Genomic DNA, 15,087 nt, shown 5'->3' with positions numbered 1-15,087 from the left:
ATGATATTATTATTTTTGTTGATCCCATTTCTTGTACTAAAACTTAATTACTGACACTACAAAAGTATAGAAAATAATTTACAGTTTGATAATAAATATTATTATGGTTATTTACTTGTTTTATTAAAATTCACGGAAGGGGTTAGTGACACATTGAATTTTTATGTTACAGAAATCAACCATGTCGTCGTTAAGAGCCCATAAAATTATGAATGCCCTTAAAAATTACGTCGTCAATGATGATGGTAGTCTCACAAAGAAAATTGAGCCAGTGGAGACAAGGACTGTAAATACAATTATTGATTCAAACAATCTTGAATTAGGTGAAATTTGCATTTCGGTAGCACAGGTGGAAAATGGTTATGAAGAAAAGACAACTCATTGTTTGCGCAAGCGGAGACTCAAAACTATATCCAAATGGAGTCAAATAACATTTTAGAGACAACTCATTGTTTGATTGAGCAAGTGGAGACTCAAAACTACATCCAAATGGATTCGAATAACAATTCGCTAGACGATGTGTTAGTCTTTGCAGAGCAGGTGGAAGGAATACATACAAAAAAGGAGGTACAGATTAATGCTAGTCTGTCAACTGAAGATAACACAGTTGATAAACGAAGATCTCAAACGGGTCAGATGGATAAAAACCAATGGGCAATCGCAAAAAAGAGAGAAAAGGGTGAATCTTACAAAGGAAAAAAGAAAATAAATGGAAAATGGAAGTATGGCATCGGCAAAGAGAAAAGAACACTGAAAGAAAGGTTTAATTGCAGTTCCTCAAAGAAAGATCGCTCTGTTATAAAATATCAGTCGATATCAGAAGAGAGGAGAGTTATGTTTAATGATTTTTTGGAAGTTATCTTGGGCAGAAAAGAAAGTGTTGGTTAATACGCTTGTAACAGTTAATGCAACAAATAGAAAAACCAGTACGAAAAAAGCATCAAGAAGATCAACTTCCACTGTGCTATCCTTAAAATGCAGAAATAGATATGTCAGAGTGTGCAAGAAACTATTTTTGTAAAAATTTTATATGTTAACATTTTAATAAAATATTATTCTTCCATAAGTTAATAGTTCAAACTTATTTTCCTATGATTATACTTGGTAGGAGAAAAGCTTGCTATGTAGGTACTTCTTTCAGCTTGTTATATCATGCTGTTACATTCATTGTGTGTTGATAATTGGGTAATATTAGTATTTTTTTTTTTTTTTTCCGACCATGTCCGATCCTAATAGGATCATATGGGCCTCCACAGAGTAGAGGTTTGAATTAACAGATTTTGTTTTTACGAGAAATGGATGTCAGCCACTTGCTCAACCTATTAGGTCCATACCCTGACTCACACACATATTGAAAAACAATATGTGTACTTGCCAGACCCAGGATTCGAACCTGGGACCCACGGCATGATAGTCCAAAGCTTATGCCGCGCGGCCACCGTGGGTGTGATATTAGTATTAGTATCCTCACACTAAATTTGCATACTTAAAATAAGTTACGCAAACTGCGTATCTCCAAATTTTATGTTGGTAAGGAAAAGAGAATAATACGTATCTGCATTTTTTGTGTTTTTTGGGAGACAGGTTAAAATTTTTCTTAATATTTGAATGCCAAATCAACAAAAATTATTATTTACGTAACATATGTAAAATTCACAACATGATATTGGTTACAACTGATTTTATTCAGTTTTTATGCTCTCCTGAACATTTTGCTAAACTGTAGATAAGCAGTTTTCTAGTTAAGCCGACGATATGTATTGTGTTTATTTGATAGAATTTTCAGTGGTTTTTTTAAATTCTAGGTTTACGCATGTGGGAACACTGCCGAGCGACATTGTGGACATATGCGCTGGTGGTATGCATACCGTAGCCATCGATAAGAGCGGACATGTAAGTTAATATATATATTTAATCACAACCAGTAATATCACGTAGATCTTGAAACTATGTTTTCTCATATCTATCAGAATGTTGCCACTGGATCATGTTTTTGATAACTATCGCAGACCTCGAAGATTTGAATGATATTAATACACAGTAAAGCCACGTTAATACGAACATAGTTGATTCAAAATTTTCAAATTTAAAAATAGGGTTTACTGAAATCATTTCGAGAGGTTGCCAAGATCCACACCGGATTGTAGATTCATTTTAAGAAAAATATAAGACCATACTTTTGGAATAAATAAATGTGTCATTTGTAGGTGTGGACGTTTGGGTGTAATGATGAAGGCGCTCTAGGGAGAGATACTGATTCGGGTTCAGCATCCGGCAGTGAGTGGAATCCTGCGAAAGTGGTGTTGCCGGGTAAAGCGGTTCGGGTGTCGGCTGGCGACAGTCACACTGCCGCTCTGCTCAACACCTCACAAGTTTTTGCCTGGGGATCCTTCCGGGTTAGTATCATTGCCACTTCTGCCTCGTACTTGGTGCAGAGACTATTCCTACTACACCAAGATTATAGTATGTGATTATGAAATTTGTTTGAATTCGAATTGAATTCCTCCAAGACTCATACGAAATTCTACCGTTATTTTGGAATTATTTTTAACTTATATCAAAGAGAAATTAAATTATCCATTCTGTTAACATTTTAATTGTTTTAAGTTTTGAATTAACGAACATTTACTGTACCTACAATAACAATAATTTGTGAATAATTATTTCAGTGATACATAACCTGTTTTTATAAAGACACTGTTTTAGTTTTGTATTGAACACTTAAAACATGTTGACACACCTCCATTACAAGAATTAATCTATTTGACTTAAATTCATTTTAGATAATGACTAACTTTTTGTATTGATACACAGCTTGAACTTGTTTTGTATATTATGCTTATAAACTTGTGATGTTATGTTGGTTCTATCAGGACATCCACGGACCCATGGGACTGACGCTGAAGGGCAACGAGCGGAAGCCGGTGGAGATGCTGCCCGGACACCGGGTAGTGCAGATTGCGTCTGGTGGAGACCATCTTGTCATGTTAACAGACCACGGACAGGTAAGAAAGCTTTTTTGCTGAAAGTTTTTGTATGATTTGCCATAATTTGTTGCTTTAAACCAGTGGTGCACAACCTATTTGAAAGAAGAGCCGATTTATCCATTTTTTCGCATTGAATAAAAGTGTTGAAAAATAATGATATATTATACTAAACGAGACATATATTTTATTATTTTAAATTATATGTTCTGTCAGTAATAATTCAGATTATATTCCTTTGCTACTGCATAATTTTTACACATCAAACATAGAATTTTGTTGTATTCAATGTAAAGTTTGATGATGAAGTACTTGTTATTTTGGGCCGCGATTTGTGCATCACTGCTTTAAACACATTACCTAAGTGTAATCTGTTCGGACCATAAGTCACTTCGCATCAGCAGACTGATGTGACACGAGTGAATTTGTTTTTGCACATTGCTTAATTACATACTCTCTGGTACCACACATGCAGTAATTTAAAAGTTGAGATTAATTGTGTTTTGTAAAAATTTTATCTCGTGTATCCGCTGCAAGCAAATCACCCCATGTGCCAGTGATTTTCAACCGGTATTTGTGGGAATCTGCAAAACTATATGAAAAATATTTGACATATTAATAAACCAATGATGTATTTTAAAAGTTAAACTTAGATATATATGGCAATGCGCTGGACATGTCACTTGGCGAGTGAGCAACCGCTGGACAAATACCGTCATACAGTGGTATCCAAGGGGCACTAAACACCCATACAGACACTCTAAAATCCACTGGATTAATGAACTCATAAAGTTCGGTGAATGTTCGGTGAATTTGTGGCAGCGAACTGAAGATCGAGAAGAGTGGAGGGAGCTAGGGGAGATCTTCGTCCAGTAGTGGATCAACCCCGGCTGATAATGATATATTAGCATAATGCATGTACCTAATTATCTTTAAAATACCAAGTATATTGACATAAAATCATTACAAAACAAAATGATATAGAGATGTTTGTTCCTAGTAAACCCAGACATGGGATGTTAATGTCGTTAATCTAATTTTCACCCTTGTCGAAACTAATATTTGTCAGACAGCTCTAGGATTCTTCAGGATTTTATAAAATATTTCAAGGGTTCCTCAAACCAAAAATGTTGGGAATGACTGCAGTGATGAGGAATATTCAATTGAAGAAGTCACCGAAAAAGCCGACACGCTGTGTTCTGCTGATTGATCCGTAGAATCTAAATATTTATGAGTTGTAAATGTAATGTTGATTACTGATTTACCAGAAATATAGTTATAGTAAATGGCAAGTTTTAATTATCCACAATAATTATTTGACATTTTAAATTTGTTTCTTTTTTCAGATTTTCACTTGCGGGTGTGGTGAACAAGGACAGCTGGGAAGGGTGACTGCCCGCTCCTGTGATCGTCACAGCCGGCTGGGATTGAGTAATGTCTTCACTATTTATTATAATATGTATAACCGTGCTCATAATATTGTTTGTCTTCTTATTGCATTATTCACGGCCTGCCGCATAATAGAGAGAAAGAGATGATTCGAAACCACGCATTTTGTCACACAGTAGGCTCTTTGGACAGTGGGAGAATAGTTGGACGATGAGTTCAATAAGTGCCCAAAAAAAGACCAAAATGTATAATTGTCACGGCTAATAATTTGTAACGCCTCAGTCTCAACCAAATTTAATACATTTGTTCGAGTTGAAGAATGACAATATGATAGTGTTAAATCACTGTCAATTTTGATACTGGATCGTAGATCACAACCTACTTGAAGCTTTAAAGATGTGTATTGAGAGGACAGGCAATAAAGAACAAGTAGGTACAAATAGCAGGATTTTACTATATTTCGGCATTTATATATCTTCAAAATTGTGTTGAATACCTTAAAACTTAGATTATATGTATGTCACAGGGTGGAAGGGGGGTGCACAGCAGAATACTCCACATTGATACAATATTCCTGTAACGATTACAGTACATAATATGTAGATTGTTACCCTATATGTGATCAATTGTATCATTGCAGATGGTCTTTTGATCCCGGCTCCCCTGCAGTTCTCGAAAGACAAAGCAGACTTTGATGCAGTGTGGGCGGGGACGCACTGCACCTATGCGAGGAAAGCTGGCAAAGGAGATATCTTCGTGTGGGGCCTCAATAACTATCAGCAGATCGGTATATTTTTTTTAATTTCTTTATTTAATTTATAATCGATATATTTCTTTGCCCGTGTAATCTTCTAAAATGTTTAAAGTAGGGTTCAGCGGTTTATTATAGTCTGCATATCCGTCAAAGGTCTGAGCCATTGTAAAAAGTATAATATTACATGAAATAAAATTATGGATGCAAACCGGAAAATCAGTAAATTAAATGACTGGTCATTAGTAGAGGTCAAATGAATAGTCTTAGGACATCGGCCATTATTGGGTTTTCAGGAGGTCGATTTCTGAACGAAGTACTACGGACCCGTTGCGCAAGCCTACTTCAGTTAAAGTACGAGAAATTATTATACGAATTTAAGTACATATGCTTTGATGGCAGAGCCGCTCGCAATCGTCAGTTTGACAAATGTAAACGTCAGATGTTTAATGTCGTACGTAATATTGTAGAAGGCTGTTCATCTATTGTCTTTTACATAACTATTACTGTTGAAAGTGTTATTTTGTGTTTAAATTCTCATTTAAGAATTTATTGTGATTTTGTAATACATAATCACACATGTTTAGTAGTAAAATACGTAGTAAATTCCGTTCAGATTCTTGTATTGAATATTGTAATATTGGAGACGTAACTAGCTTCTAAGGATTAATTAGCTATGTACTTTAATCCTTGCACACCTGTTGTGCCCTCATTGATTGGCTATTCGATATAATTAGCATGTTATTTAAATGTGGTAATTAAATGCTCCGCGGTTAACAAGTTAACAATCAATTGTTTAATAATGCAACGTTAATGGGTAAGTACTGATTAAATATGAAGTCATTACCAAAATGGATAAAAATGTTATTTAATTTCCATGAAACCGACACAAAAATTCCGTGTTGATTTGTTTCTTCCGTAAAAATTCTATCTTACTCTAACGCATAGAGCGGAGGAGGTATAAGCATGCCGAATGCTTACTCACTCGCACTTATAGTTAATTTTTATTCATGGCTAGATGCCATTCAATGCTGTATATGCACAATATTTCCTATAAATTTCCCATACTTCAGTCATGTATTAGTCGAAGTAGCCGCGCAGCGGGTTTTGTAGTGCTTTGTTGATAAATCGGGCTGCAGCAATCTTCGGCATTGCCCTAAAGTTTGTGAATTTAGCATATCAACGTACACAGCTGAGTGTCATAAGTAAAAATCACTGGTCTAGTCAATTAGTGAATACATGTAATGAATATCTAACGGCTTCTGATGAACATTCTGCAAACTAGGACTCATTGATAGAAAAATATGTCTTTTTGATATTATGTTGCAGGAGTCCGCAAAGGTGCTCCGCAGACCGTGTTCACGCCGGTGCTGAGTGAAGCCTTTTCGGCGGCCAACATTTCTTCCAGTTGGGCTCAAATTGTAGGAGGACCGCACCACACTTTGGCCCTCGATGGAGATGGAGTCTGCTATGTTCTCGGCAGAAAAGAGTATGGCAGGTAGGCCATTTACCATTTGGAATATGCTATCTGTAATTTTACTATACATCAAGTAATATGTTTAGATTCTAACTTGAATCTAGACCACCTCAAAACTCATCTTACAGTAAGTTGGAACTCGGGTGACAAATTGTTATTCATTGCCTTCAGAATATTTGCAGACTAGGGAAAAATCTGATCCACTAATGAATCAAGATTGATTTATATGAAATATAAATTCTCTGGTTTCATGGTAACAGTGCTTAAGTCAGTTTGGTTGCAGCCGAGATAATCGGTTTTGAAATAAATCAGTTTCCAAAATACTCTTGCTTTGAAGTTAATTGGTTTTTTTTTTTTTTTTTTTAATTTTACATTATGTATGAGGCGTCTAATTACAAAAAGCGACAACTCCACAATTCAATATTTTCGGGAAACAACGTTTTTATGTTTCAAGCTTCAATTATCTGTTTTAACGTGAGATTATTTTTTCCATTGTATTCTATGTCGAAATTAGAACCAAATGGTAATTTGTTTCAGCCGATAAACTCTTAAATGTAATAAATATAGGCAAAATAAAATTGGACGTAGCGCTATTTGTAGCTCACTTTTTAATTTACTCCGCATAAGGCACATATTTCCGTGGCATTGTCATGAGTTTACCAGATGCTACAGCATGGGAGACGCCACAGAATTGTTTATTGTGCAAGCTATATCAATTATATGTGCGGTATTGTCTCCTTTAGTGAATTACACTTTATTAGTTATTAATGGTTTTATGTTTATGTTAATTTTCAGGCTGGGTCTGGGCGAAGGTTGCGATGATGCAACAGAGCTGACACCCGTTTCTTCCCTGTCCGGAAAGAAATGCGTCCAGATCGCGTGTGGGTTGTCCGCTTCTTTTGCAGTCACTGATGATGGTAATTAATGATTCTCTTTATCTTGTTTAAACTTGCAAACAAACAGAACCATTGTTTATCTTAGTTGGCCAGAAGAGTGTCTAGTGGCAGAATGTCTGGTTCTGCAACCATGGGTCGCAGACCTAACGTGTTGAACTTAACCTCCACTGCAATAAGCCAATTAAAAAATATGTAATAATATATATTGTCTGCAGTTCTGTTCCAAGTAGTCGATTCCATAACATTTTTTCGTTTCATGTGGAACAAATTCTGTATACTAAGCAGTTATCTAATTTGCGAGTTTTAAACCTGTCAAAATGAAAATATTCTGCTATTTCAGTGAATTTTCACTAGAACGGTGGTGCGCAATACCACTAACGTTTCTTATTTTGTTTAACCCAAAGAATTGTCAACTAGAATTATATATACCCAATATGTAATAATTGTTGCATTATAATATCATGTTTATAATATAGTGTCACATTTGCTTTGTATATGTACAGTAAAACCTCGTTAAAGGAAAGGAAGAAAATCGAAAAAAAATTGAAATATGAAATGTATGTGGAAAAATATAAAAATTTTGAAAAAAAAATAATTTTTGATTTTCATTAATTTCGTTTACGAACATAGATTTGCCTACCAAATTTCCGATACCATTATTTCAAATTAAAATTAAAATCTGTGCAAATACCATGTGTCATTATTCTGTTAATTGAAGTTACCTAGTAATGTAGGTAGGTATTTACGTGACGTGTTGAGCTAGAATTATAAAAAAATATGAAATATTTCTTATTTTTCCAATTCGTCAACACAATTGTTTGGCATTGCTTCTCCAGTAAAACTATGTGGAAATCCAATAAACAATAAATACCTACAGCCCTGAAACATGTGAGTTATTGTTTTTCCTTTGACTGTAGTGCAGTTGTGCCTCTGATGACATACCGCTGTGTGTGTTAAGTCATTGGACGCTGAAGGCGCACCTAGTGCGTAACGATCAGGCGACCGACCAATCGATGTAATTAGCATGCATTTTAAATGTGATAATTTAAAAGTAATTATCTACTCAGCAGTCAATGTGTTAATGGGTCATAAAATGTCAGGGTTATTTTTATTACTTTCATAAAATAAGTAATATATGATGTTTTAAGAAAAGTTTTCAATAATTGGCTCGTGAAATAGTGTACTTAAGTACGATTTATTGAACATTTTTATATGCCAGGACTCGGGTATTTCGAATTACGAAATTCGACGAATGGTGGTTTTATATGAAAATAATGTTCAAGGGACTTTTTTTTCGCAAAAATTTTGAATTATCAGTGTTCTTATTAACGAGGTTTTGCTGTATTATTATGTTGTAAATTTGCCTTTGCAATTTGTTGATAATATTTCACTTGATCAATTTGATGGTTGTGAGAGTGAAAACTATAACTTGAGGTGTGGCGTGGCGCTAGTGTTGCGAGGTAAATATCACTGCACGTCAAGTTGTACAATTGTTGTCCTGTATCTCGCTCTATCTAGTTGGCGTGACTGGTGGGTTAAGAAACATTACTTTTGACAGTTCAAACCTACTTTGAGATAGTTAAATCTTGGAATGCGTTTTCATAACTATCTTTAATGATTTTCTTATGTTAGGCAGAAGAGTTTTTCTCCATCGGTTTTGATTTACTTGTGAATATTTTTTATTTAACCCTCGTACCCTATCGGCGCCAAATTGGCGCCGGTGTTACAGGATGCAGGACATGATGAAAATCAAACAATTTTAATCATATTTTGATTTTTTTAAAAGTTGAAATTACTTAATAATATATGTAGCTATCATTGTATGATGTTAGTTATATACAGTCCAATATATTTTTTAAGAAATATTTGATTTATAAAATCTATTTTTATTTAAATTTGTAAAAATAATGATCAGTTCGCTAGATATGAGGTGTTGAGACGGTAAAAAACATAAAATGGCCCCTCATCTTCTAACTATCTTGAAGAGTATTATATTTAGCTCCAGTTTTAGTATATCTTCCTTTTATTATTTACTTCTATCATGGACTTTTTATCTATGTCATTTTGTATAAAAAAAGGCTAAAAAAACCCAAAAAACTATATTTGACATGTTTTTTTCAATTTACTTACTTATACACGTTAACTTAAAACGTAAATACTTAATAGAAAAATTCAATACCTATAAATATTTAAAAGATTTATTTGAATTGAATGAATAATAGATGAGTTATATCAATTTTAGTAATCAGTGTGCCTTTTTAAGTGATCCTGAAAAATTAATTCTGTCTGCAATGTGTTAAATGAGTAAATAATAAATCACTTCAATAATTATTACATATATTTATATATTTCAGGTGAGATATATTCTTGGGGCATGGGCTCATCAGGTCAGCTGGGAACGGGTGCAGAAGATGATGAGTGGTTGCCGAAAGTTCTTCAAACGAAACAACTGGAAGGGAGGTCGGCCATTTCTGTCAGGGGGGGCGGACAGCACACAGTTCTGCTTATTGTGAGTCATTTCATCTTGTCTGTGTGGCACTTTTTATGTCAATAATGTCAATATGTCAATAAGAAGTGTCTGGCTTATCAGTCTCATTTCTATTATCTTTTGTTATTTGTTTCATTATTTCAATTCATGCAACAATGTCATTATATAATTTCAAATTGAAAAAATGAAAGATCAAGTATAATAATATTCTTGTTTAAAGACGTTCCTTAAAAAAAATTCCACTTTTTCATTTGTAATATGGAAAAGATTACAGTAAATCACCACTAATATGTACATCTGTGATTCCCAATCGTTTTTGTTTGGCAGAACCCTCGAGGAATTTTTTCAAATATTGCAGAACCCCTACTTGGCTGACACATGGAAGTCCAGGGTGATAAATTACAAAATTACTGCTAAGCAGTAAGCAGTGGGTCGACCGTAAGCCTACTCAAAACGCTACTCTTAATATTTTTGTCTCAAATGCTATCGAAATTCATTACCTACTGCGATTTATGTGTTACTATCTTAAACATTTTTTATTTTTTTTGACCATGTCCGATCCTAAGAAGATTATATGGGCCTCCACCGAGTGGAGGTTTGTATTAAGGTGACGCATCAGTGAAACGCCAAATAATTTTCAACTGTACGCGCGACGAAATTTTGTACTCGCTTCGCATTCATTGAGAGAACGTCGAGTCAGACATACGTCACTTTGCTGCGTGATGGCGACGGGCCAATTAATTCTAAAATCGTGTAAAGATGACTAAAAACGTTACCCATTTACTTTAAAAAGAAAACATGTCAATGAATATATTATTATTGTTACTAATAGAATAATAAACAGAACATAAAATGGACGTATGTTGGATTTATATGAGAAATAATATTTCGTTTGACAGGCGTCTTTTGCACCCGCAATCCGCACATCGCCTAGCAACGATCTTTTTAGACTGCCTCAACTAATGCATGGCCTTAACGATTTTTTTTTGTTTTTACGAGAAATGGATGGAACACACTTATGGTTGACGCACAACCTACCTACCAATACGGTATGTCACTACCGGTAGGGTTGGGAAACAATAGTTAGTAGGTACCCATTCCTCAATTTTTGTTCCTTCATATAACTGTTGTAGAATTCGCTCTGGTTCAATAATAAATGTTGCGATATAAATTTCCAAATATGTACTCCATTTCTGTTCTGCGGGTCATGTTACACCTTATTATTACCGTATTAAAAATGTTGTCTGTGGTCTGTTATTTTCTGTCATGAAGTTTGTGGACTTCATGATAGCCAATAACAGCTCAAGTTAACATGTAAACAGGAAAATAACCTGAAATATGGTAATGAGATTATCATATTTTATTAGTAACAGTTATAGTGGCATTTAATAGTAGCATTCTTGAAGAACGTAGCCGATTTATCCTTAAAAAAGCTGCTTACGTCAATTATTTACCTCATATGTACCTAATATTGATATTACAATGGTAAATACGAGAATGTAAACAGAACTCCCGATATATTTTACAAACCTAATATTAATAAAATATGTACGTACCCATATTACGAAATAACAATAAATACTTTTATAAGAATTTAAATATAAATTGGACATAGCTATGCAGAAAGTAGCCAGTCCACAAAAAATAAAAAATGAGATATGATATAGATCAGATGCGAGAAGGTTTTCTCTACGTTCTGCTGAAAATCGCTAAGCAGCAAAAAAAATATTCTTGAAATAAAATACTATTTGCAATTTTACATACAATTTTAATATCATGTTGTTGCTAAAGTGCCATTATCTCAGCTCGACATCATTGTGGACTGGCTACATTCTGCATAACTACGTTCAATTAACACTTCCAACTATAATATTTAAAAGCCCAAAAATAATAAATAACAGAGCCCTACGATGTTACGTTACTACACACAATCTGTTTTTGATCTGTCAAATTGAAAAGAGAAGACTGCCAGCGGCAAACTAACGCCTCTACAGGGGAAGCTTGTGAAACTTAAAAGCCTCTGCAATTTTTAGTTGCAAATGTATAAATTATTAAAGTGGAAATAAAATTTCTCATATAAAATAAAGTAATGTGCTTGAATAGCTTAGATAATGCTTCTTTCATAAATCGGGCTCCCAAGGTTCTGCGGCCTAGTTGGGAATCACTGACGTACACAGTTGACAAAATACTGTCTTGATATTATAATTTTCATTTCGGTACCTACTTTTAATGATTTTAAAATTAAATGTTTTTGACAGATTTTTCGGGTTATGAACCGATCTTCAGAACGATTCTTGTTTAACTACATAAATATCAAAACTGGACTAGTACAACTCCCGAGACTTAACAAAAAGGGAGCATGCGCCATTTTAATCCGTGTTCTTTCTTTCATCGAATAGTGGCATAGTTTCATTTATTTTGTTTATTTATTTTTATTATAATACTAGAAAGATTTAGTTCTACGGACTTGAAATGTCTGGGTATTTATGTGAGATTTTTTTAAACAGAGGACTATTAAATACGTTCACATCTACACTGACAATTAGATGCGTTATCTCTGGACTTTTTGCGACGTATATAAATATGTACATACTTATAATTTAAAATTCCAAATATGAATAATTTAGGAATCACGCCATACTAAAATATTCGATAAATCTAAATAAGTTAACACATATTAATAGACAGTCTTTGATGAAAGAACGTTTTACATTTCGTAGATTGAAATTTATTTTGAGCTTCGGTCCCGTCCATTTTGAATCAATGGGGTAGTGCATTTTTTATTTCTTTATTTTAGGCGTCATTAGCTGAACATCTTGATAAAATAGCTGCATCAGAAAAGGCCAGTACGGCACCCTCAATCAAATCCAAGAGCACAAAAGGTAAACCTGAATCAGAGGAAGCCGAGGATAAAGAAGATAAGAAAGAGGTAGAAGATGAAGACGAAAAGGCTTCGGAAGAAGAATCAGAAGAACCGAAAGCAAAAACTAAAAAAACAGAAGGCGCAGCAGATAAAAAGAAAGGAAAGAAAAAAGACGCCGATGAAGATGAAGAGATGAAGGACGTCGATAAGAAATCTGACACAGACGCCGAATCCAAAATGGACGTTGATGAGACTCCGGCTGTTCAGGTACTTGAAGTCACTGTTTATGTCGGTGAAGGCTGTAGGTGTACTATTGTAATAGAATTGATTGGACAGAGGGTTTGAGCTGATTTGATAAATTTACATAGATGGAAATATATACTATATTATCCACATTGTTAGTTCCTGACCATCAGATTTAGTTCAAAATACAATAAAACCTCATTGTAACAGACCAATTCAGGCAATGGTGTCTGTTCAAGACGAAAGTCCGTTATATAATATAGCAGGTATTCCGAATGCGTAGGCATATTGAAAAATTGACTTAAGTTAGTTAGTACATATACTTATTTTTATTTATATGAATTCAACTCACTTTTAACTAGTTTATTTAGTATTTAGTGTGATTGTGCTTTTAAATCCTGAAGATTTGAATCTTAGTAAATTGTAGAGAAAAACAACACAAGCGAGTGATCTTATCAATATTTTGTTTGCAGGAATCAAGTAAAGATGAGCAGAAGGAAAAGGAAAAAGAAAAGGCTCCTGTAAAGAAAACTGCAGCCAAGAGAGGGAGGAAAGGTTCAACCGCATCCACAGACTCAAACTCAAAGAAAAACATTAACGTAACTAACTATGTATAGATGAGTTTGATATTTTTATGCTTTCACGTAGATTGCACTTTTTGACCCGCCTTTCTGCATCTAATATATGAAAATAGTAATATGCAATTTGTAAACATTAAAGCCAGACATTACAGATATCATAAGCTTAACGCTTCGTTGATTTAAATTAAACTGAATTATGGTTTGGTTAGGCAGGGTTTAATTGAATTTTAAAAACCGTCTGCAATTTGTATTTCTAGTTCGATGAAAACAAATAAGTATGACTGACAAAGCTTAGTGTCCACTATTTGTGTCAGATCTCCACAGCCTACCTCTACCCTTCACCACTGCTATGCATAGTAATACTTATATAAATTGGAGTTGTGCAGCTGATTTTCAGCTGCATAAACTAACACATAAGGAGTAGTGAAATTGAAACAAAAGTTGCAGCTGTCTAATAAATATGTCTTGAACAGAAATCAAGTAAATTTTGAATGTTGTATACTTCTTTCTGTCAAACCGAAATTGTATTGAATATTAATTATCTACGCGGACACAAAAGATTATCAGTATTAAAAATGTCGTATTATGTTATTCAAATGATGTTTGTTAATTGAAAATTGATGATCGAACATGTTTGGTAATGTCAGTTTGACATTTTTTGTAGGTACACATGCATCAACTGACTTGGTGTTGGAGTTCAAGTGATATTTTCCAAATACTAGGATCACTGGTCTCTTGGTCCTAAGCCCACCGCCTAGCCGTTGCGTCGAGTCGCAACGGCTTGCTGTCATACTGGCCAGAGGCTCATAACACAAAGTAATTTATTTTTATAAATTTTAATAGATGGTGTTTCAAACGTCTTTCCATTGTGTGGTTTCAGAAACAAAACGGTGGTCTGGATATCGCGGAGGATATAAGCGAGGAAAGTGAACCAAAAACTGATTCAAAAATATCAAAGGATTCCAACGACCGTATGTATGTTTCGAATAAAGGCTTGCTTTTTATTTATTTATTTATTTATTCCTTATTATTTATCTTTCTCTTTCATGGACTTGTAGCAAAAGTTTAAAGACTTCTCCAGTCGTGTTATCTGTAAAATTCATTATTCGTATGCTTACCATTTCTTTTTCAAACCGGGACAAAATACAAAAGATATCAAAGATAACAAAAAATTTGACAACCTTGTTTTTTGCACTGTTTGGCAATAATTGACATCAAAAACAAGAATGCACACAATTGTGTAATAATGATATGACACCATTTATAAAAATATATGTACATAATAATCTTGGCTAAATATTATGTATTTACTCTACATAGTTTTTAAAAAAAAATACAATTAATGGTGTTTCTGAAAGATGCACATCGGATCAGAACCCAATGTAAAAATATATATTTTCTTAATGGTGTCAAAA

General features: G+C 34.0%; 1 protein-coding gene across 1 annotated transcript in view; it reads left to right on the top strand.

Annotated features, from left to right (window-relative positions):
• Rcc1 (Regulator of chromosome condensation 1) overlaps positions 1-15,087 on the top strand; it is a 28,234-nt gene that overhangs the window by 9,710 nt on the left and 3,437 nt on the right. The window contains exons 4-14 of the mRNA XM_085954575.1: positions 1,806-1,893; positions 2,208-2,396; positions 2,874-3,005; positions 4,331-4,415; positions 5,014-5,160; positions 6,454-6,622; positions 7,397-7,518; positions 9,852-10,006; positions 12,783-13,115; positions 13,565-13,690; positions 14,553-14,643. Coding sequence (XP_085810701.1) covers positions 1,806-1,893; positions 2,208-2,396; positions 2,874-3,005; positions 4,331-4,415; positions 5,014-5,160; positions 6,454-6,622; positions 7,397-7,518; positions 9,852-10,006; positions 12,783-13,115; positions 13,565-13,690; positions 14,553-14,643 — 1,637 coding nt within the window. The remainder of the gene's footprint in view (positions 1-1,805; positions 1,894-2,207; positions 2,397-2,873; positions 3,006-4,330; positions 4,416-5,013; positions 5,161-6,453; positions 6,623-7,396; positions 7,519-9,851; positions 10,007-12,782; positions 13,116-13,564; positions 13,691-14,552; positions 14,644-15,087) is intronic.

The sequence above is a fragment of the Rhyacophila brunnea genome, unplaced genomic scaffold (assembly GCF_057557595.1).
Source record: "Rhyacophila brunnea isolate RB1 unplaced genomic scaffold, BYU_Rbru_1.0 scaffold_4, whole genome shotgun sequence".
Lineage (NCBI taxonomy): Eukaryota > Metazoa > Arthropoda > Insecta > Trichoptera > Rhyacophilidae > Rhyacophila > Rhyacophila brunnea.
The sequence above is the reverse complement of the archived record's forward strand: the minus strand, read 5'-3'. Positions and strand labels throughout refer to the sequence as shown.